This window comes from Brassica napus, chromosome A3, assembly GCF_020379485.1.
Source record: "Brassica napus cultivar Da-Ae chromosome A3, Da-Ae, whole genome shotgun sequence".
NCBI classification, from domain to species: domain Eukaryota; kingdom Viridiplantae; phylum Streptophyta; class Magnoliopsida; order Brassicales; family Brassicaceae; genus Brassica; species Brassica napus.
The window spans coordinates 9,101,808-9,124,980 of NC_063436.1; the positions used below are offsets into that span (position 1 = coordinate 9,101,808).

At 35.8% G+C, this 23,173-nt stretch overlaps 6 protein-coding genes, 1 long non-coding RNA gene and 1 pseudogene across 11 annotated transcripts; 5 read left to right on the forward strand and 3 right to left on the reverse strand.

Annotated features, from left to right (window-relative positions):
* Nucleotides 1–848: 848 nt before the first annotated feature.
* On the forward strand, nucleotides 849–2,521 carry LOC106392811. Of its 2 annotated transcripts, none has more exons than XM_013833592.3 (3): nucleotides 849–1,430; nucleotides 1,528–1,829; nucleotides 2,062–2,521. In XM_013833592.3, exons 2-3 carry the CDS (start codon nucleotides 1,572–1,574, stop codon nucleotides 2,371–2,373), a joined length of 570 nt encoding a protein of 189 aa, XP_013689046.2. In that variant the 5' UTR covers nucleotides 849–1,430; nucleotides 1,528–1,571; the 3' UTR covers nucleotides 2,374–2,521. The 2 variants fall into 2 exon arrangements, with proteins under 2 accessions (XP_013689046.2, XP_013689054.2); XM_013833600.3 differs by having other exon boundaries at nucleotides 2,065–2,521.
* Nucleotides 2,522–3,984: 1,463 nt separating this feature from the next.
* Nucleotides 3,985–4,733, forward strand: LOC125606832. The gene is made up of 2 exons (XR_007338051.1): nucleotides 3,985–4,516; nucleotides 4,610–4,733. It is a non-coding gene; the product is annotated as an uncharacterized LOC125606832 (long non-coding RNA).
* A 940-nt stretch (nucleotides 4,734–5,673) lies between these two features.
* Nucleotides 5,674–6,537, forward strand: LOC106392836. Its single transcript, XM_013833615.3, has one exon. The coding sequence runs from the start codon at nucleotides 5,985–5,987 to the stop codon at nucleotides 6,357–6,359; it is 375 nt and encodes a 124-aa protein (XP_013689069.2). The 5' UTR covers nucleotides 5,674–5,984; the 3' UTR covers nucleotides 6,360–6,537.
* Nucleotides 6,538–6,731: 194 nt separating this feature from the next.
* On the reverse strand, nucleotides 6,732–9,354 carry LOC106392843 (ADP-ribosylation factor GTPase-activating protein AGD7). 4 transcript variants are annotated; one of them, XM_013833630.3, is made up of 4 exons: nucleotides 8,475–9,354; nucleotides 8,055–8,132; nucleotides 7,207–7,787; nucleotides 6,732–7,119 (listed from the first exon to the last, which is right to left on the reverse strand). In XM_013833630.3, the coding sequence occupies exons 1-3, from the start codon at nucleotides 9,249–9,251 to the stop codon at nucleotides 7,209–7,211; spliced, it is 1,434 nt and encodes a 477-aa protein (XP_013689084.2). In that variant the 5' UTR covers nucleotides 9,252–9,354; the 3' UTR covers nucleotides 6,732–7,119; nucleotides 7,207–7,208. The 4 variants fall into 4 exon arrangements, with proteins under 4 accessions (XP_013689084.2, XP_013689089.2, XP_022571670.2 ...); XM_013833635.3 differs by having other exon boundaries at nucleotides 7,199–7,787; XM_022715949.2 differs by having other exon boundaries at nucleotides 6,732–7,128; nucleotides 7,199–7,787.
* Nucleotides 9,355–9,811: 457 nt separating this feature from the next.
* On the reverse strand, nucleotides 9,812–10,380 carry LOC106392865 (histone H4). The gene has a single exon (XM_013833644.3). The coding sequence runs from the start codon at nucleotides 10,332–10,334 to the stop codon at nucleotides 9,930–9,932; it is 405 nt and encodes a 134-aa protein (XP_013689098.2). The 5' UTR covers nucleotides 10,335–10,380; the 3' UTR covers nucleotides 9,812–9,929.
* Nucleotides 10,381–12,295: 1,915 nt separating this feature from the next.
* LOC106392875 (RING-H2 finger protein ATL33-like) lies at nucleotides 12,296–13,428 on the forward strand. The gene has a single exon (XM_013833651.3). It carries the CDS (start codon nucleotides 12,574–12,576, stop codon nucleotides 13,282–13,284), a length of 711 nt encoding a protein of 236 aa, XP_013689105.2. The 5' UTR covers nucleotides 12,296–12,573; the 3' UTR covers nucleotides 13,285–13,428.
* A 2,889-nt stretch (nucleotides 13,429–16,317) lies between these two features.
* LOC106392882 lies at nucleotides 16,318–20,854 on the forward strand (annotated as a pseudogene).
* Nucleotides 20,855–21,882: 1,028 nt separating this feature from the next.
* LOC106392890 (60S ribosomal protein L36-2) lies at nucleotides 21,883–23,078 on the reverse strand. The gene is made up of 4 exons (XM_013833665.3): nucleotides 22,992–23,078; nucleotides 22,805–22,914; nucleotides 22,221–22,420; nucleotides 21,883–22,103 (listed from the first exon to the last, which is right to left on the reverse strand). Exons 2-4 carry the CDS (start codon nucleotides 22,904–22,906, stop codon nucleotides 22,067–22,069), a joined length of 339 nt encoding a protein of 112 aa, XP_013689119.1. The 5' UTR covers nucleotides 22,907–22,914; nucleotides 22,992–23,078; the 3' UTR covers nucleotides 21,883–22,066.
* Between the last annotated feature and the right edge of the window lie 95 nt (nucleotides 23,079–23,173).

The window sequence follows — 23,173 nt, forward strand, 5'->3', positions numbered from 1 at the left end:
AAAGGAGTGATGTAAACGGGCCGTTTAACTCTCTCGACCATGGGATAACTTGGGAAGTGTACAGGCACAATCTAAGTAACCAGGGCGTTAGATGGTAAAGGTCCTAAATAATCTTCACCATCCATTAATCTATGCCACTGCATCAAACATTTATTAATTATAGATCAAAAAAATAATAGGGACCCTTTGGGATTTACAAAAAAAAAACCTGAAATGAACCAAACTGAACCGACCTAACCGAACCAAACTACATACTCCAACCATTTGGTTAAAAGTTTTATCAATCCAAATAACTCAATTTAGCTTGGTTTTAAACCGAACCGAATAGAAAAATTAAAGTGTTTATTTAATTACATTAACTAATTACATTAATAGTATTTAGATTTAAAATATTTAAACATCTAATCTAATTTTATAAATTTTACTTTTAAATGAATAGAAGAAACATAATTAACAAACACTACTTTCAAAACTGAAACCTACATATGATTAGGTTTGAAGATAATATATCACATTTTTTATTGTGATATTTGGTTTTATGTTTAAATATTTAAAAAAATGTCAAAATTATAAAAAAATTTATGTTTTATAAATTATATTTTCGTAACCAAAATATAAAAAAACTTTAAAATAACCTGATTAAACTTAACAAACATAAATAAAACCAAACTAAATAGGAACACAATTGGGATCCACCTAACATACGGGTCTATTAGGTAGAGTTTGCTGACATTTATTTCCTCAAAATAATTATTCTCGGCCCATTAGAGCATAACATGACCCAAGATAATAAAAATATCAAGGCTCATAAAGAACACGTGTACAGTCATGATCATTTAAAACGTCACCGTTACTTCTTTCTTCCGTCTCTCTTCATCATCTTCGTCGTCGTCGTCTTCTCAAATTAGCTCCCTTTCTTTATCTTCATCCTCACGCCCTAATTCGCTGTGGATATAAATCCTCATTGACTTTTGTCTTGTTTCCATGATTCGAATCTAGGGTCTCACGTCTCGTTTGGAGAATCATCCCTCTCTCTCTCTCTTGGTGTTTTCTTGCCGCATCTGAGATCTCTGCAACTTTAGAATCGAAATTCGAGAATTAGGGCTTTTACGTTGGGTTCTAGGGTTTCGAAGAGCATAAGATAATAATGCCTTCGGTGCCCACCAAGCTTCTCCTCCTTCTACTTTTGATTCCTTCGTTGACTCCTTATCATTCTGGTTTGTCTTCGCATCGTCTTAAACCTCTTGAAAAGTCTGATTGGCGTGGTAATCTTAGTTAACGTTTCCTTCTCCTTCTTCTTCTTATCTGTTCTCGTTGACCCTTTTCTTCTCTCGTCCTCCTTGTCTGGTTCTTGAGATTTTCCTAGCTCGATCGTTGTTGTTTTTCAACCTTCTGGGCGTTGCTTGGTTTGCAAGTTACAACCAATAAAGGTATGGACTTTTTTTATCCCTGTGAATCTCTGTTTCCCTTTTGTGAGGTCAAAATTATTTATTTGTGATATTAACTTTGGACTTTGTTCGTGGGCAGTTACTACTACTGTGTGACTGACTAATCTCCTGCTTTAGTTGGATATGAGCTCTGTTTGTGGTACGCTGGATTTCAAAGATGCGGACTTTGACATCTCCACTTCGAGTCCTCCTACGCAATGCTGTAATGGCTCGAAGCATTCCTCTCATGCTGGATCTGAAGAGTCTCAGGAGTCTGATGGAGATGAAACTGGTTATATACACCAAACCGAGAATGAAGATTCAGTTACCAAGGATTTAGGCAAATCCACTTTAGAATCTTTACCCTCAGATGATGAAAACAAGGATGACAATGTTAATATTGTAAGTTAATTGTCTATTCTTTTTTTTTGTGACAACTATCTATTCATATTCACAGTGGCCTATTGGGGTTGTACCTTGTTACTTGTTGTATGCAAGACTGTTATCATTATAAACTGGTTATAGCAAGTCTACAAGTGTCTCTCACTGTTTCTGTAATTTTTATAGTGAAGTTGTTTTCATATTGTATATTCCCTGATTATCTCTCTTTCTCACATTTTTGTTTAATTCGCATCAGACACCAGTTGTTCTCATCCCGGCCATAAAAGGCAGCCGGGAGAAGCACGGCTTGTCACTGAAGAAGTCGAGTGTTTCATGGGCGGATGACGTGTATGACCCTCCTCCCTCCATAGCCTCGCACACAAGAAACAAGAAGCAACAGCAGCACAAGTCCAAGAGCAAAGACAACCACAAGAAGAAAGGAAAGAAAGGTCAGAAGAACTCTTCCTCTCGTAGTGGCAAGGACAAGAAGCAAGCTGCTCGCAAACACAGCCGCGAGAAGTTTGATTGGGTTACTCAGATGCCTATAGTTGCAGCATCTTCTTGAATGGCATTGGCAGCTTTTCTCCCTCTTTTTTGTCTAATAAATAATCAAAATCACTTTTGTGTGTGTGTTTCCTGTTTCAGTTTGACTTCAGCTTTTCTTATATGAGTAATGGTTGAATCTTAAACACTATTGTGAAGACTTTGTTGAAGCTTGGTTCTTGTTTTCTCTTTTTTTTTTTTTTTTTTTTGTAATTTAGTTTCACCTTTGTGAAATATAACTCAATGGAACTTTGCTATTTGAGTTTACATTGTCTTATTTGGAGCAATTTTACTTTAGAAACTGAGAGTCTTAAGAGAGTCTAACACAACAGCGTTATATGAAACACACAACGAAAATTAAATTGGTTGGAGAATCTACAACTTGCGCCAACAAGATATTGGTGTCAGTAAAGTTTATTCATATATTCGGCCTATCGTTAACAGTGTGACAGAAAGAGAAGGTCGCTTTTATGGGTTTGATAAAATATATATATGGACTTCTCAAACTATAACTTATCTTAAAGCACAAAGAGCCTCACTATAAAATAAGCTTAGGCCAAAAATCTTTCATTTTGTAAAAAAACATTTCGAAGGGAACTAAACTTTAACGTCGCATGGATTACAAATGATATCCTAGAGAGTTTGTGTTGTTACCGTTGACCCAAACCAGACATGTTGGAGATGGATTTTACACCTCCACCTATATCTGGTATAATTTCAAAAAGGCCCGTGAAATTAGGACATCCGAGACAAGACGAGGAAGACACGACTCGCTAAAAGATAAATTCTGACGAAGAAAGTGACGTTATGAACTCAACCCCATACTTGAGGGAATCGTGCATGATCAATTGATGCAATTTGACGACGTTTAAGGTTTTTGGAACGAGGCGAATTGCACTCGTGTCGCATGAAATATATGACCTCCCCTGACATGAGTGAATCCAAAGATAAAGTTTCCTTACAATAATACTTAACGAGTGTTTTATTTTTGTATAATAGACAAATATGAGAAAAAATTACGGTGGTTAGGGAAGATATTTCATTTTTAAAAAGTGGTATTAAATTTGAGATGAAGTTAGAATTGTTTTCTCATTTTTTGTGTCTGTGAATTGCGATTATATTCATTCTTACTTTTCATGTATACATTTGTATCAGATAGTAAACCAATTTTTATTCGGTATGCTAACCACGTTGTTTGAATTACAATTCGGTTTGTGATAACCGTTTGTCAAATTTATGAATGTGACATATTGTGTTGTTTACTGCATTTTTGTCTAACTTTTATAAATATAATTTTCCATTGATTTTATGTGTTTGCATAAAATGGTTTAATGGTCTTCTACGATCTCAGCAAGTTATGATATCATTGCATAGAGTATGTAAGAAAATATTTACAATAGTTTCTTACATACCCATATTTAAGTCTATCTACGGTTTAGATATGTGCTTTTTTTACAATCTCATATGGATATGTTGCTTTAACTACATGCGAAATAGGACGAGTAAGTATGGCAAATAAGAAGTTTACGTGTTAACGTGCGCAATATTGGATTTATTAGAAAATATTGTAAAAGTTAATGTTTAATATTTAATTTTAATGTAAATGGGAAAACAGCAATAGTATATTGAATGATAGTAGCATATCTTGTAAATATTGTAGTAAAGAAAATGGAGTTAATTATTTAGGTTGAGAATCATTGTAGGATTGACACCTAAGCATGGCATATATGTAAGTAAATTACAAACTAAATGTTACTCTCCCAAAATGTAAAGAGATTTTTTTTATCAAGACCAAAAATCCAACCAATTTAATTTCCGTTGAACAATATATACAAATATTCAAATCAAACAAATGTTACCAATAATAAAAAATTTATAAAGCTATAAATAGGGATTGTTCATAGTAATCAGAGGCATCAAAAAAAGACAAACATAGAAGATACACAAACCTAAAAATAAAAACAAAAGATGGAAAAGAAGTGTATATGCATGTTGATGATTATGTTTATTGCATTGACGATGATGCCATTACCAGCAATGAGTGAATCGTATGAAGCTTGTTATGATAGGTGCATTTCCTCGTGCCAAATATTTTTTGAAGGAGTTGACAAATGCATTCACGATTGTGTTGGTATCAAATGTCATAAAACACATGTACTCCCTCGGTATGTATAATTCATGTATCATATGTATATATGTAATATGTGAGTATATATGTATGTATGTTGAAAAAGGTTTTGGTGGCAATGGATTTACAGGATGGCGGCTAAAAGGATATTTCAAGAAATTCATACATAGAAAGATATGTTATTAAACACACATGATGTTTAAGTTTACTACTCTTTGATTTATATAATTTTGAATAATAAAATTCCTTCATCATTTTTAGAATTTAATTGTTTTCACAATATCTTCTATTGCAATTTTTAATTGTTGTCTTGTTTCATAGATCTTATTAGTTTGCAGTCTAACTAAATTTACATATAGACATGTACCATTTAGAGTTTTAGGCCATCCAAACATTAGATGACTCATTGCACCTAATCCAAGAATATAAAAAACTAAGATTTTGATTGATATAATGTGATTTTATTTTATTTTGCTTTAAAAAGAGACTATAAGTTTTTGTGATGTAGTTGTAGCTGTAGTTTCTATTGCCATATTTTCTAAGTTAACTTTTAGGTTGTAACTTTTAATTATTTATTTAAAGCATGATTTGTAAATTGAAGTTGTAGAAAGCACTCAGATCATCATTTCGGTTACAAATAACCTTCTAAAAATGCGAAAATTGTTTTATTTTATATGATATTGGAAATCTTCTCTATTAAAAGAGAAGTACAAAAAATCTAATGTACCAAAATCATAAAAAGACAATTTCATTAAACATTTAATATAACATATTTGATTATTTACATTAATTAATCAAATATATGTTATTTCGAAAAATATCAATAAGAATATTAATAAAAACAATTTTAAGTATAAATTTAAATTTTATTATATTTACATCAAAATCTGTTTGATAAAGAATCTACCAAGATCTTACAAAAAAAATTGAATATTTTAAATAAAATAATATGTTAATTAATTTTTAATATAATATTATTATAAATTAATGATTTTTGTCAACTATTATAAATTAATGATAGTTAGAATAAAATTTATACACTATATTTTCTAAATTTTTGAATTATAAAATATTTTTTTAAATCTAATATGAAAACATAAACTATGCTAGCAAATATAATTTCTGCAATATAAATAAATAAATTTTAAAAATGAATTGTATGCAAACTGTATAAAAGTTATAAAAATAATTTATAAATTATTTTCTATTTGATTATTTCAGATTCTGAAAATATGTTTTAATAATTGATAACAATTTTTTTCTAACACCAACGAAATAAAATAACGGTAAATAACGACTTCAAGCGGTAACTAAAACGGCGATAAACTTGGTCGTTTTAGAGTTTCCGCATACGTCGTTAGAAATATCAAAGAGCAGGTGAGATTTGGTTAACCTCTTTCTCTCTACTTATCTTCTTCATCAAAGCTACTCCATCTCCATGGCTGAAGTCTTCTCGCTATAAATCGACAGAGAGAGACGATTATGCTTTAAGAAGCAACCTTTCGATGATTCGCCGTCTATTCTCGTCTCTGACTCACCGCTTCGGCTGGCGGATTCCGCTTTTCCTCTACGGCGCTACCTGGACGGCGTTTCTGACGATCACCGTCGCGATTATCTCTCTCGCACCGGAGTTCGCGTTCGTGTCGGCGATTTACCCGTCGTCTTCGTCGGTGGAGTCGTCGCGCCGCTGCGGCTCCGACGCTGCCGTTCTGGTGCCCTTGGATATTCCTGCGGAGGTGTTGTGTTTACCGGCGAATCTGTTCCGGAGGTCGAAGATGGACCTCGTTGTGCCGCCGGTATTTGCAGCCATAGTGGTCGCTGTCTCCGCCGTTGTGGTACGGACAATGGGCCTTTGGGAGGAAGAAGAAGCAGCCCTTTAACGTAGGCCCATTATAAAATAATACTATAACATTGCATAGACTTATCCTCGTGGGATATGGGGTATGTGCAGCATCCTCTTGATATGTAATCTCTTTAGTTTCATTTCGAGCAATAATTAACATAAATATTCACAGGATATTATTATATTTAAATTTAGCGAATTATATTATCCAGTCATCCTTACGTTTTAAAAGTCTAAAGAAATGTTTTAAGAGTTTGAAGAAGGCTCTCTTAAGCTTTGATAAAGAATTTTTGTTGTTTCTATTGGGAATTATGAATTTTGAGTTGAAAAATATAGTTTATTATTAACTAATATGAATAGAATAATATTCATAAAACATTTTGTGGTGCAAATATAACAAAAATGTAAATATTGATAACACATTTAAATTTATTGATTATAGAATCATCACTCATCAGTCATGGTAAATATTTGTGATTGAGAAAGAAGAGAATAATAGAAAAGAGGAAAAATGTTTTGTGGTCATTACAGATTTTCAAAAAAAAAAAAAAAGTTCGAATCTCAAAAAAAAAGAGCTGAATACTAACCTGCATAGATTGGTAAGCAGCCCTCTGTAATGCTTGTACAATTATAATAGAAACTATAGTGTAGAAGAAACAAACAATGACGATCAATGAACGCCAAGCAATCGATAATGAGAAAATGGTTGAGATCACCACTCTCTGCTCTATCTATTTGTGACAGAGCGCTAGGCTTTGCTTTTGTCCTCAAGTGTACAACTTCATTCACCATTTATCCTGAAACACCTGCGGTTTTAGAGGTAAGTGTTACAACAATTGTAGTAATAATAATAATATGTTTGATTAGTTTGTTTACTTGATTACCGCTAGAGAAAACCTCCACCGGTCCAAGCAGTGTCTGACTTCCCATTGTGACCTACAGATTTCTTATCTCCTGCAGCACTCTGATAATAGCCATCATCATCATCATCTTTACCATCATTATCACCCCAACCAGCCCAGCCATCATCATCATTAGAAGTAGACACCTTTGGTGCTGTTTCCTTTTTGGTATTGTTCTTCTCTTCTCCCCAGTCATCCCAAGAACTAGAGTTACCATGACTGTTGTGGTAACCACTTTGTGATGCTGTTTCCTTTTTGGTATTGTTCTCTTCTCCCCAGTCATCCCAAGAACTACGTTTATTGTTTTGGTAGCTTGATGATGATTGCGACCCTCCAAGAGATGAATTTGTTGCTGCTTTGTTCTGGTAGTAACCGTTGCCCTCGTTTGTATTCTGTTGGTTCCAGGTTGATGCTTCTTCTTTAGTGAACTCTTCAACCTTTTGTGAAGCGATTGCCATTACTCCTTTCATGATCCCCCAAGTTCTCTGTCCTATCTCTGTTGTCTTACTCGCAACAACGTTAACAGTCTCACTCACCGTGTGATCTAAGCCACCTTCTTTGACCTGCAAATGAACAAAAGTTTCCCATGTTAAACTAAACTTTACTCTAGTTGATCTAACTAGACAATTATGCAGCTGAACAAGACACTTGTTTTTTGTTACATACTAGACTGGAAGCCTAGGCGCAATTAGATACCAAACATGGAAATGAGAAAAGAAGACTACAGATTTGCTACTAAGAAGAGTGTCTTCACTTCGAATCAAATGTGGTTTTAAGGGTAATTGGATACAACCTAAGCCAATGATAGAACAGAATGATAAAAGAAGTACCTTGGAAGTGAACTCCATGGTTCCTGTCTGAACAACATTCGCAGCAGATGCGGCAACAAGAGACAATCTTCCGAACCCCTGTTTGAGCAAAACGAACACAATAAAATAAACAGAGATCAAATTACTCAACTCAACATCTACTCTAATCTGACCACCATCAAAAGCATCAAGCAGACATGGACAGAGAAAAAGTCACGCAACTAAACATCTAATCAAATCTGATCACCAACAAAATCTAATCTGATCACCAACAAAAGCATCAATTTTACCTCAGACATAACAGAGAAGACGTCACTCAGCTCAACATCTAATCTAATCTGATCACTATCAAAAGCATCAAACTTTACCTCACACATGAGAGAGAAAAAGTCACTCAACTCAACATCTAATCTGATTATTATCAAAAGCATCAAACTTTACCTCAGACATGACAGAGAAAACATCTCCACCACCACCACCACCCTGATAATTACTCCTCGGAGCAGGACCAGGGCTCGATCCAAACCCCACATACTTCCCTCCTTGCGAAGGAGGAAGCCCCTCAGGCTTATTCTCATTCTCAGCCATCCTCTTCGCAAAGAAACTCTCTTTATTCGCAGCAGAAGCCTCAAGCTGCGACCTCGAGTAAATATCCTCCGACGACTTCGACTTCGCCGGAGCACCACGACCTCCCGACGCTCTAAAATCACTCGCAGACTGATTCCTCCTCATATCGCTCGAAGATCTGAAAGAATCATCAGCCTCCCAATCATCCCACCCCCCATTGTTGTTCCCGTTCCCTAACGGAGGCTTCTTCTTACTCACCGACACCGACTCCTTCACAACCGGCGGGTCCCTCCACTGCCTCCCCTCCGCCAACGCCTGGATCCGATCTCGATACACCGACGCGGCGTTCGAATTGTACTTTGCCACGATGTCCGTCTCCTTGGAGATCCCGTAGAGAGCGAGGAACTTGTTGAGCCGCTCGTTGCCGCCGGATTCCATTTTCTTGATCTGGATCTCGGACCAGGAATCCATGGTGACGGATCTGACGAAGGAGATGTGGACGCCTAGGCCTCGGTGCTTGCCTGAGCACTCTAGGCACATGAAGATGCCGTAGGAGACGGAGGCCCATTGAGGATTCTTCTGGGAGCAGTCGACGCATACCTTGTTCTCGGCCTGTGATTGGAGCGTGCGTAATCGTCTCGCTGCCGCCATCGTGGCTCCGATCACCGAGTGATACAACAAGATCTGGTTTGACCCGACACGAACAGATCTGATGAGACAGATGTGTGTTTCTTCGCTTACTTGTTTGGTAATAAACGGTGGTGACTGGCGTTATACGCGTACGTGTTTTATGGCACGTGCGAAGTACACGGGAAAGTTAACGAGTCATTAGTAAAACGACGTCGTCTCATAATCTGGGCCAGTGAAAATTGAAGCCCAAACCATAACGGGATATAAAGCCCAAAAAAGAAACTATTCGGAGGTTAGTAGTTAGCAGCAATTGAGCCTCCTATTTTCAACATTCATATCAAGTGTGTTTAATTTAATTTCGAACAATTTGTTACAAAATTTTCTAACCCAGGTTTATATACAAAAACGAGTAGTTCTTCGTTTCGGTTTGGCAATGAAAAGGTTTAAGACCAAGAATCCAACCGGAGATACAGTAACCAATTATATCACAATACCGGTTAACGAGGTAAGGAGTTGCTTAATTTGTTCTTAGTTAAAACGACGATTCAGCTTAACTATACCGACACTTTTGCAAAAGCTAGTAGAGAAAAAGTGTTTTCATTCAATTCAAAACGCTGAAACATTCTAAACGAAACTCTAAAACAGCTTTAATAGATTAAACAAACCCTAAAGACAAACGCGATTTACAAAATCATCCCATCAACCGCCGAATCCATATAAAGTTCGTCCCTGCCTCTTCAACGCGTAGACAACATCCATCGCCGTCACCGTCTTCCTCCTAGCGTGCTCAGTGTAAGTAACGGCATCACGAATCACATTCTCGAGAAAGATCTTGAGAACACCGCGAGTCTCCTCGTAGATCAAACCGCTGATACGCTTCACGCCACCTCTTCTAGCTAAACGACGAATCGCAGGCTTCGTGATGCCCTGGATGTTGTCACGGAGGACCTTCCTGTGCCTCTTGGCTCCTCCCTTTCCCAATCCCTTTCCTCCTTTTCCTCGCCCAGACATTTTTCTTTTCTCGGAAAGTTTTAAATTGAGATTCGCTTGTGTGTTTTCGATGTGTAGATCTGAGAGGAGGATGAGAGGTTTATATAGGAACATACATCTTTTGTGTTTTCTCTTTTTTATTTCTCGAGGAGGATATGATCCGTCGGATTTAAGTTTAATCTACGGTTGTGGATATCGATCCGCGTGATTTTTAATTTTGGCTTGCGTATGTGGCGTAACATAAAGGCCGTTGGATGTCGTTTAATCGACGGTTTCTAGTATCGATCTGCGTGCTTTTATCTTATTGGCTAGCGTCTGTGACATAACCATATGGCATCGAGGAAGGGAGGAAAACGGCGTCGTTGAGTTTTAACCGGGAAAGAACTTTGCTGTGAAAGAAAATAATTTACTTTGACAAGTTGATGATGGACTGAGACATTCTTGCTAGTATTCAGACAGAGCATGTGAAATAGATTTCTGAGATTTTTGAATTACGAGACTGTGTAACCAAAGTGAGTTTTTGAGCTCAGGTGAGAAACCTCTTGCTTTAAACAAGCTTATGCTTCTCTAACCTAGAAAACATCAATCTTTTTAAGGACATTGATCGCTCCTCCTCTAGGATATTTTCATGTATTTCTCCTCAATAAGTTAGACAGCTATATTTCCTCAGAATCATCCTGTTTCTTGTGTACTATAATCTCATTTTTGCTGCTTTCGGGTGTGGCTTTGGCCTTCTAATGTATCAACTTTCTCATCCAGAAGAAGACGGCATCCCCACCGAAGATATGTATTCAGCTTCTCGTAAATGCTTCTTTGTGAGCACTGAGCAGTCAAGTGACTTTGAACCAAGAGAATGCACATCGACAGCTCCTGCTTCATCTCAATCGGTAGCCTCAACTGCATCAAATAATGTGAAATGGTTAATTTTTTATTGCTTGAACTATATAGTCTCTGTTTTTTTAGAGAGAAACAGATTGGTTGCGTAGTAAACGGCTGCTCTGGATGTAACTGTGGAAAGTCGCCGCCGTTATTTAACGGTGACGATTAATGTTTATTTACTGGCTGTTTGTTTATGTTCGTAAAGTATATTTGCGCATTTTGGGCTTAATCTCCAATACACTTCAAATCTCAATTTGCTGGCCCATTTGTATACGACTCAAACCCAAAGACCCAAAAGCCATTGAATAAAGAATAATTAGATTAATCTTAGTGGCACCGACAACCACCAAATTTTCCAACCACTACTCCCATGTACCATCATAACAAAACACCAAAGAAAAGAAGATCCTCCTTCCTTCCTTGAATAAAAATAAATAAAGAATTCAACAGATCAACCAATTTAAAATGCATGTTTAGCTTGATTTTTTACTGAATGAAAAGAAAAAAACAATCTAAACATGCATCTAGATGCAGTTCATTCTCATTCGTCTAAATATAAGATTAGTATTTAAAAAAGTAGTCTAGTAAAATTGTTTTTTTAACTCCAATCTAGTAAAATTGTTGAGTTTGAAAACGTTCAAATCTTTTTTTTTGAAACACAAATTGTTCTAATCATATTTTATTTTTCTTGAAACTATTACTTTCTAAAGTTTTTACTTCAAAATTTCAAATCTCATTTACAATTTTTTTTTACATTCTCGTAGCAATTAAAAACCACAAAACAAATTATTTATTCTTTTGAAAATCCATCTTTAGGTACTACCATAAGGTCCATAACTACACTTGTGGTTTTTATATAGAGTTAAAATCTAATAAAAATTATTTGAAATACAATATCGTTTTTTCACAATATACTTAATCAAAAAACTCTACGATTTAGGTTTTAAGTTTAGTAACTATTGTTCAAGGTTTACGATAAGGATAGAACTGAGTTTATAAACACTTGTAAATAATTTAAGAGAGTTAATTTAATTATTTTCATCATAAATTTAAGATATTTATAAAAAATAATAATAATAAAAATAGTATCATATTTGTGGTAATATTAGAATTCTCCCAAGCCTAATTATAGCAATAGTGATGCTAGTTCTCAAAAAAAAAAAACAATAGAGATGCTATCGACCTAAATAAAACCATGTGGCTATTGAAATAGTTTCTATTTTTTACAAAGAAATGAATTATGTGCGAAAGTGATTGTTGCATTTGAAATTATCAAATTATAAAACATGCCGTTAATCTAGTGTGTTATATATATCATTTTGTTTATTTCACATTAACAAATATATATTTTTGACTATACGCTGTTGGAACAAAAAGTAATTTGGAAAAAACAGAACCAAACTTAGTTAGTAAGAAGCACTTTCCACTATTATCTTCCTTCCCCACCAACTTCAGTCTTCATTTCACAATAATAATGTTCAATGATACCACCACCTTCGGCTCCGGCGCCGAAGCCGTCGTCCCTACTCCCTCTACCACAATTCCCACCACCGTCTTCCCCGGCACCACCATCACTTCCAACTCCACCTTCATCATCATCGGACCTCCTCCACCGTTCCCGGCGCCTCCTCGGAGCATCAACTTCACTCCTCTCATACTAATCTTCGCCGTCGTAGCAATCATCGCCGTTCCCGCCTTCGTATACGCTCTTTTCTTCACTTTCCCATGTTCTTCCCGCCGCCGCAACTCCACCTCCTCCCGCCGTCGCAGCAGCTCTTTCTCCGACGATCATGTCACCGTGGATATCACATCACCGAACACAACCGATAGAGACTCCTCGACCGCCGCCGCGCCTGATTCCGGCGTGAAATTCAAGAAAGATACTCATTCCAAAGAGATCGGGAATGAGTGCACCGTGTGTCTGTCGGTGTTCGGCGACGGCGAAGAGATCCGGCGACTGAGCGCGTGTAAGCACGCGTTTCACGTGTCGTGTATCGAGACGTGGCTCAAAGATCATCCCAACTGTCCCATATGCCGAGCAGACGTCCCCGTTAAACAGACAGAAGCAAACGTTAACGGTAACGGTAACGTGAATCGCAGCGGTGGCGGTAACCGTCGAGTTTCTGCGACCAATAGAGATGATGATTGGCGTCAAGGTCTACCTGATGCTTCTAGTTTAGTTTGATTTTTCTTATATTGTTTTTTTTTGTAATTTATTTCTCGATTTTGTAATCTATGAAATGATTTTGAAATATTTATTGTGGCTGTTAACAAATTATGTTTGTGTTCATTAATTTATTTATTCTTAATTAACGTAATTTTCTTGGTTGCTTCGTAACTCCGTAAGCTACAGTGACAGTGAGCGATGGGGTATGTAACGTTGACTTTGACAACTGACAGACAACGCAAGCTTATTCTACGGTGTATAAAGATCCAAAACTAATCCAACGGTTCATACTCATCGAAGCTAAACTACAGTGTTGTTGACGTTCACCACGTAAACGCCTTTTTAAAACAAGACTTTCGTCAACCATGGTATTGTGGTAAAACTTAATACTCAATATTAAAACCATTTCTGTAAATTTTTGCTTGAACCGATTTTATTGATTCATCATGCTCATATATGGTGTGGTTGGTTAACGTAAACGAATTTCGTGTCTTCTTGCACTATTGATTTAATCAAGAACTAGGAAGAATGATGTATATGTTTGATTGGCTTCTGCGTATCCGACTTTAACTAACTTCTGCAGAGCCGTGCTTACCCCTAGTCGAAAAAGGCAATGGCCTTAAACCCCATAATTTTTAGTTAATATTTAACCATTTTATATATAAAATGCATTAGTTAGTGTTATATATGTTTACATACATACTGTACATAAAGAGTTTTGATTGTATATATTTTTGTTTTTCTAGATTTTAGCTTGGATTCTCTTTTTAGATTTCAATTAAACATAGTCACTATGTCTACCATTTTAGTTTTCTGTGAACATACTAAAGAGATCATTTGAAAAAAAATTACCCCTGAAAACGTTTGCAGAGCACTGAACCTCTGACCACTGAACTTTTGAAGGTAAAGCATAAGAGTGTGTCTAAATGTTTGGTTTTGGCTTCCGACTTATTCATGCCATACAGTTCAAAAAATTATACTTTTGGCCAGTACCGGCCTGAACACAAGCAAAGAAAGCATGTGCTTCTCGTTCTCGTCCTTCTTAGAATATCAAACATTTCGGCCTGGTAATACACAAAATCTTTAATAGAGTAGTCCGTATACATAGCTAGTAGTATTAATATATTTGTGGTGTTGAGTTCGAGTATTACTTATTACCATTTCCATTATTTTTTATGTAACCAGACCAAATTTTAGTTTTCGCTTCCAGCCCATAATTGTTGAAGGCCAAGCATGATTTTGACCCATTTTGGGTTTTCAAATATTTTGCATGTTTTTTCATACTTGTCTCGCTACCATGTTCTCCTTTTTATATTCAACAACAGATTATTTGTGTCAGGCTTCTTGCATAACAGCTCTTACTGTAAAATTTGTAGGAGGCAAAGTAGGAACGGACCCACTTGAAAGGTTGCAGGGGTCAATTGACACCACAAAAATATTAAATAGTATAAGTTTCAGTTTGTAAACTAAGATCATAATTAACTCCGGTCTCTTAACTGGGATTCTTAGCTTTAGCTAAGAAACGGTTCTTAGTTTTTTTAGATTTTAACTAAGAAAACTTAAGAACCGTCTTTTAAATAAAATATATAAGAGCCGTCTCTTAGCCGAAAAGTGTAAAAAGCAAAAAAAAAAACAAAAAAAATATTAAATCATGAGTTAACAACCCCGACTAAAAAACTGGGGTTAATCATGTCCTATGTCCTAATGTTTGTTAATCAATTGTGGCTCAATTATGGCTCAGTGATAAGAAAGTGTAGTAATGAACCTATAAAATATTAGGTTCTATCACTACCCAATGACCCCTTATAATATCTTTTTCAAATTTACACATTTTATTTATATTGTGACCCCACATAAATTTTCTGCTGGATCTGCCACTGAACCGAAGAGCAAGGGACCAATATCATATATATCATGACTTTTACTATTTGAAGAAATCTGATGTCTTTTGGGCTAAAGAACGAAGATCTTTGCCTGTTTTATTCAAAAAATGTATGGGTATAACACTTAATCTCATTGCTTGTTCACTCTTATCCTAAGCGCACATATAATTGCCGAAGGTGGATTGGGGGGTTGAAGAGGCCCTGGAGGTTGTTTAGCCAACAGTAAGCTGGAAGACGTTTGAGAAGCTCGTGGTTAGGCTTCTTGATCATGAGAATTTCAGGACTAAGCAATGTAAATAGTTCTTTGTTGTCTACTAACTCTTGAGTATTGATGAACAACATATTATATATACATGTATACAGTATACTTGATAGCACATAAATAGATAGTGATTAAAAAATTGAGTTGGTAAAAATGGTGGTACGTAATAGCTATTCTATTTTGTGATCCTAAGATTGCAAAATCAAAGCCATTGAACTATATGTGTATTTTACATAAAATTTAAAATCAATGCCATTGAATTATTTGTCTATTTAACATACATTTAAACGAAGTTTGTCTATTTTACATCATCAAATCGCTTTACCAAAGCCATTGAACGATATGTGTATTTTACATAAAATCTAAAATCAATGTCATTGAATTATTTGTCTATTTTACATACATCTAAAATGGCTTTTACCAAATTATTAGTTTTCTTTGTGACAGCTCAGATTTGAACGAATGTTTCAAATCTGCAAATTAGTTTATGTTTGTTCGTTTGTAGTTTTACTAGGCGATCTGTAACTGTATAAAATCTATCGAAGTATGTGAGGAATGTTTTTGCGTGGTAGGTACAAACTTAGAGCATCTCCAACCCATTGCTATTTTCACCTCTATAATAGCATTTAGAGGTGAAATTGTTCCAACCCACCTCTATTTCTTCCTCTATAATAGAGATCTCTATTTTTTCCTCTATTTATAGAGGAAGAAATAGCATTCCTCTATTTTTTACTCTATATTTTAGAGATTGCTATTTTAGGGGAATACATTGGAGCATATTTCACCTCTATTATAGAGTTCCCCTATTTTAGAGGTGAAAATAGCAAAATACATTGGAGATGGTCTTAGAAAAGAAACCTTGGAAAGTGAACCGAAGGTCCAGACCTCAACGTATAGGGAGATGGAGAGACCAAGAGTCACGCGGTTCGAGGTAGCGTGAGAATCAATCACATCTACGAGAGGGATATATATTTGCCATGCAGAGAAAAAAATGCAAAGCAAGGGAACATGATGGACCGGTCACGATGCTTCGGCTGTCGTCCAACGACCAAAGCACCCAATTTACCTACTTTTCCTATTTTCAATCTCTTTTACAGTTTTTTTTTTTGTTAAATAACTAGACTAAATCATTATATGATCAACGATCCTATTATAATCATTATGTAACACCTAGAAGTGCGGTCTACATAGTACCTTTGTCTCCTAAATTCACTCCATATATTCTATTCGGATCAGTCTACACATAAATTAACTGTGTAATCACTCTTAGCGAGAGATATTTCGTTTCTTTTAGTTGAATCAATCTTTAGACAAATACAAATCGTGGTCAATTATTTTAAGGGACAAGGGTTAACTTTACAATTTTACTTAGGGACTTCATCCATTTCGGTTACATCATTGTCTTTGAATGGTATTCTGATGAATAACAAAATACTTTTTCCTTGTTGTAATGGATTTATAACAACAATTTTCGTAAGCATCCAATCTTTTGTGAAGAAAATACTTGTATTTATAATATGAAAAGTAAATATCAATAAAACAATCACGAGTCAGATAATGCTGATTTTGATCTGTAAATCTCGGTCTAAATGTGTGGATTACAAGACAAAAAATGAAAAGCTTTTTATGTACTTCAAAAATATACTTATATACATATATGTGAAACTATTAATAAGATTTCAAATCCTAACTAAACCAAGAAATCAAAAAGAATCACGTCAGTCCCACCCCATTTGGAACACAAACCCTAATAATTACATATAAAAATTATTTTCTTATATCCTCATACAAAATATTGTATACACATATATATGCACATGTATGTACATAAGTTTATATAAGGGCTCGTCCACTCTAAATTTTAACCATCTTCATTCTCACACTCAACCTTCTCCTCTCTTCCTTCATTTTCTTTCTTTTTATCCTTGATCTGATTCCTCTACTAGATCTAGTTCCTATATCTCCCACAAGCAAAAAGAAAGAATAGATTACTTTAAGAATTTTGAAGAATAAAAAAGGAGAGTACAACCATGGTTTTCTCCTCCATCCAAGCTTATCTTGATTCATCCAACTGGCAACAAGTAAGTTCTTTAGTATTCCATCGATATATACAACCTTCTTAAATAGGAGATACAATATTATTATTGCTTATGAATTTACATGTTGTAATTTGCGAATCGAACTAACAAGAAAATTCTTAATTCAAAGCAAGCAAAATAAACCACACACAACAAATATTCTTGCTTAATTAGGAATCAGTATGGTTAACCTTTTTTGAGTCAAAATAAAAAGAGTAGTAATCATAAATATTCTTCTTGCTTAGCATGTTCTTGAATATGCTTGTTCACTTTCAATAATTCCTCTTACTTTTTTGTTATATTATTGTAGGCTCCTCCGAGCAATCATAACCAGGGTGGCGCAGGAGCCTCAGATACAGGGGGTCATGGTGTTTTTCCTCAGCCACAGTCCAATAGTAGCGGAGGCAGCGGCTCGATCCGACCAGGATCGATGGTAGACAGAGCAAGACAAGCAAACGTAGCCATGCCAGAAGCGGCACTGAAATGTCCAAGATGCGAATCCACCAACACCAAGTTCTGTTACTTCAACAACTACAGCCTCACTCAGCCACGCCACTTCTGCAAAAGCTGTCGGAGATACTGGACACGTGGCGGTTCCCTCCGCAACGTTCCAGTCGGTGGTGGCTACCGGAGAAACAGGCATACTAAAAGCAGTAGCAACAACAACAGCACCGCCACTAGCAACAACACAAGTTTCACCTCGGCAGCCTCGGGGAATGCATCCACAATCAGCGCCATTCTCTCCTCGAACTACGGAGGAAACCATGAGAGCATCTTGAGCCAGATTTTATATCCAGGGAGGGTAATGAATCCTAATTATAATCATCATCTAGGAGATCTCTTAGATAATACAAAAACAGATAGCAACATGAGTTTATTGAACTATGGAGGATTGAGTCAAGACTTGAGGTCAGTCCACATGGGAGCTTGAGGTGGCTCGCTTATGAGCTGTGCTGATCCATCTTCAAATGGGTTTTACCCTTTTGAATCGCCGAGGATAACTTCTGCGTCGATCTCATCTGCTTTGGCGTCGCAGTTTTCTTCCGTTAAAGGTGAAGATAATCCTTACAAATGGGTTAATGTCAATGGTAATTGCTCTTCCTGGATTGATCTTTCTACTTTCGGCTCATCTAGTTGAGTTCAGCCAAAAAAAGAAAGAACTAGAGGGTACTTATTGATGAAAAACCCTAGTTACTAATTATTAGGTTAATTTTGTCTTGTTGTACGTTTTTTGTTTAGTTTAGGTTGTTTAAGATTTCCCTTGTTCTCGATCTATGGTTCCTTTGTTCTTTTTGCCATGTTATTGGGTGTGTCTGAGTATGTTCCTTTGTTCTTTTTGGCATGTTGTTCCTTTGTTATCTTTCGAGTTTGATTACTACCATCAAGTCTCAGTGTCAGTCTTATTTAAATCATGGTATGTTGAATGAGTCAGTTTTGTTTCTCACTAATATACTTGCGTTGTTAATCATTAAATTTTACAGTGTTTTAACGGAAATTCCCAAAAACAAAACACCACTTTGGTCAAAAGGTTTTTTTGGGTCAAAAGGTTTCTTCCTAGTTTGCTCTCTTCTCCACTCTCGACTTTGAATAAAATATAATTGAAAGACAATGAAGTATGAACTAAATAGGCAAATGATATAATATGAATATTTAACGAGCTAATCAACGAGTGGCGGATGTAAGATTTTAATTTGTTGGGGGCAAATAAAATATAAACATAAGGTTAAAAGATAATTTTAGTAGGGGGCAAATCAAATATAAACATAGAAAACAAGACTAAAGTTCTATTAGGAGTACCGTCAGGAATGAATTTCATAGGGCTACTCAGGGTGATGCAGTCAGGTGTGAATTCTCATAAGACAGATTTCATAGGGCTACTCAGGATGATGCAGTCAGGCGTGAATCCTCATAAGACAGGTAGAATTATCGGTTGTAATATCATCTACGTAAAATTTCTCATAATTTGTAATAGCATAATTAACCAGACAAAAAAAAAAGTTCATACATGTTATAAAGAATTTGAAATTTTCATGGGGGCAAGTGCCACCAACTTGGCTCCTCCTATCATTTATATAGATATTAATTATTTAGCCAGAAACTAATCTTGAAATAATAACTACAGAGTTAATTCCGAAAGTTCTCACCATAGCTAATTGTACATCTCCAGCTTAACCTCTGTTCTAAACCAGAATAGGAAAAACTACATCTCAGAGAAAGTTTATTGCGCGCGCTTGAATGTTTGATTAACTGTAAAATTCCTGTATTTATAAAGATCTACTTAGTGTTTTTTTCGTTTTGGGTATTAGATTGCAAATATTTTTGTTCAAAAGATTTTAAATAATTAGATGAAAATTTAAGGGTTTTTGCACTAGATGACTATGCTACTTTATTTAATTAAGGAAACGGACATGAGCCTGTTCACTTTCTCTTAATACCGAGAATATCCCTATTTTCGTAATATATCTTTCATATATCTCTCTCTTTATCTTTTTTTCACCCTTCTTCCTCATTTGATCATTGCTTCTTCCCTAAACATATAATTGATCATTTTATCTCTCTCTCTCACTCACTGATTTTGTTTGTTTTGGAATTGGAGGAGGCAAAGCGTGCGTCCATGGAGATGAGAGACATATGTAATGGTCATCTCTCTCTCTCTCTCTCTCTCTCTCTCTCTCTCTCTCTCTCTCTCTCTCTCTCTCTCTCTCTCTCTCTCTCTCTCTCTCTCTCTCTCTCTCTCTCTCTCTCTCTCTTTTTACTCTGATTTTTTGTTCTTGGTAACAGTGGTTGTCGTGAGCAAGAAGAGACGTCTCGAGCTCGTATCCGTCTCGACCCATCGTCACCGGTCTCGAGCTTACCCACGTCACCACCGGTCTCGAGCTTGCCCCTGTCACCACCGGTCTCAAACTCGTCCCGTCGTCATCGGTATCTGGTGCTGGGGATGGAGACAGAACAGAGGAAGACATCGAGAAGAGAGGCAAAGGAGGAAGGAGGAGGCGGCAGCAAAGAGATTAGGTTTTGGTTAATTAGGTTTAGGTTAATTATGTTTTGGTTTATTAGCTGAGCAGGGCGATTTCAGAGCTTCCGCGGTGGATTGCGTGGAGGAGAGCTCCAACTTCGAGCGTGACGAAGATTGATAAATAATAAGATGTTTTATGAGCCTCATGTTTTACAATACGTAAATTGATCTATTTTTTTTATCAGTCAGTGTCAAACAGTCGTGTATATTATCAAAAAGAGACAAGAAAACCGGCTACGGGGAAAGGGAAATAGTTTCCAATACGTACGTGAGGTTACTACTGTAATTTCAATCATGTCGTTCACACGGTTCGCCAGTTAATAAAAACAATGTCCAATTACCTAATTAACATTTTTGTTTTGGTTATTTACCCAAATGAGCCAAAATTTAATCTATAGAACTGAGACGACGGCTGGATTTTCTTACATGCGACGATGAAACATTTAGAACGACAGAAGCAGAGAATCAATGTGGGACGAGAATTTATATCTTAAGATGTCAGTTTGACGCGATTTGGGACGCGTGTGCAAAGCCCATCAGGCGACATATTTGTTTTTTTGTCAGTATGTGTGCGGCTTGTCATTCATTTTTGATTATTTTTTCACTGTTAAATGTTACAAGAAGAGTGTGATTGTGGATACACCAGAGTAAAAGAGAGTAAATAAAAGAGAAAAAGAATAGGATATCACTAAAGTAGCAAGGTTCAAAGTCACAAAAATAAGTTTTATTAAAAAGGTAAATATACACTTATACCTCTTGGATTAATTAATCCAAACCTTAGGGTTTAGAGTTAAGGGGTGGAGTTTTGGAATTAGGGTTTAAAATTTTATAAAAAATAAATACTAAAATAAAAATTTTAAAAACAGTTTCAAAAAGTATTTTTAAATTATAAAAAGAAAATTTGAAAAAAATAAAAAAAAATTCAAAAAAAAAATTTCAAAAAAAAAATTATAAAAATTTCGAATCTGAAAACATATAATCTGAAAATATAAAAAAAATTCTTTTTTATTTTATTTATTTTTATTTTTTTTTTATTTTATTTATTTATTTAATTTTAAACCAAGGGTATTAGGGATATTTTACTCTTTAATAAATGTGATTTTTGTGACTTTCTCCTAGTGCTATTTTTGAGACATAAACTTCAAAATGTGCTATTATTGACAATTGCCCTATATTAAATTTTAGTATAGAGTTTGAGCAGGCAACATAACATAGTTGAATATAATCTTACATGAATTTGGTACTTTTAAGACATTGTTCATCTATTTGGGCATAGGCAGGCCCAGAGCCCTATAGTACCATGTGTAGAGTAAAGAAGTATTGGTTGTTATCGGGATACGGTTATCAAGACTACTTAAGAATAATGGCTCAAGAATGTAAAGTAGGAGAGTTTGAGAAGCTTAATGAGAAAACGGAACAGAGTGAAACAACGTTTGATCGATATTCCTAACAAAACACAAACACAAAATGGTTTTTAGAGCATAAAGCTGATTTGCAAGAGCGAACCAAAACTTGAGTTCCAAACATAACAAAGCTCCCGAAAAACAGAAGACTAAGGTGTTTATTTCTTCTTCTCAGTAGTAGCACCTCCACCAGACCTGCAAGAGAGAAACCAAAGTTCAGTAAGCCTTACAACACCATAGAAACACTCTTTCTAAGCAAAATAACATGTTGAGAGTAATAAAAAGACAATTCAAAACAGACAAATCATATACCTCATCTTGCGGAGAACACTAGACATCTCCTCTCTCTTTCGCTTGGCTCTCTTGTGGGTGCCCAACTTCCTCTTAGCAACCTTAAGAGCCCTCTTGTCTTTACCAACCTTGAGAAGCTCAGTGATTCTCTTCTCGTAAGGAGCAAATCCAGCAACTTCCCTGATCAGTGATCTGATGAACAATGTCCTCTTGCTCGTTTTCTACAATACACAGCATTCCAAAACAATAATGTCAACAAACACGACATTGCCTAAAAACAAACACCATTACTCGGCTCTGAACTCAGCATTAAGTAGACTACAACATTCTTTCAAGTTCAAGAAAGAAAGTAAGCTCCCAGTTCATTACCGTAAGAAGACAAAACATAAAATTATCGAACCGACAAAAGTCCTAGCTAAGCAATTTGTCTACAGACCCTAACTAAGATAAGGTGTAGATTCAAGCTCTAAACTATATGACATGACAGGCTCAAGAATTAAATAAGCTCTCAGCTCATTTCTGTACGAAGAACATGAAATGAGAAAATCTTTCAAACAGACATACTTGTTTGTCTAAGCAACAGAGTGAAGCGAGAGATCAATTACCCCTTTGCGAGAGTTAGGACGAGGAGCCAACTCGCGTCTGGTGACGACGTGTCCTTTGTTCAGACCAACGAACAAACCAGTCTTCACTTGTGGTGTTGCCATTGTTTTCTCTGCAATGAGCTCAAAAGCGATTCAAAGATCAGTTTCGATTGAAAGAAATCGATTGTGTTAACAAAAGAGAGGCTACCTTCTTCTCGAATCGACCTCCAGCCGCTGCAAAAACAACGATCAGTTTAGAGAAAAACTCCTTTTATATACATACGGAAAACCCTAGGATTTGCTGGGCCTTTATGCAAGCCCAAATAGAGTCAGTTATTTATATGAGCCCTTCTATATAATTTGATTAATTGAGATTTTTATTTTTTTTTT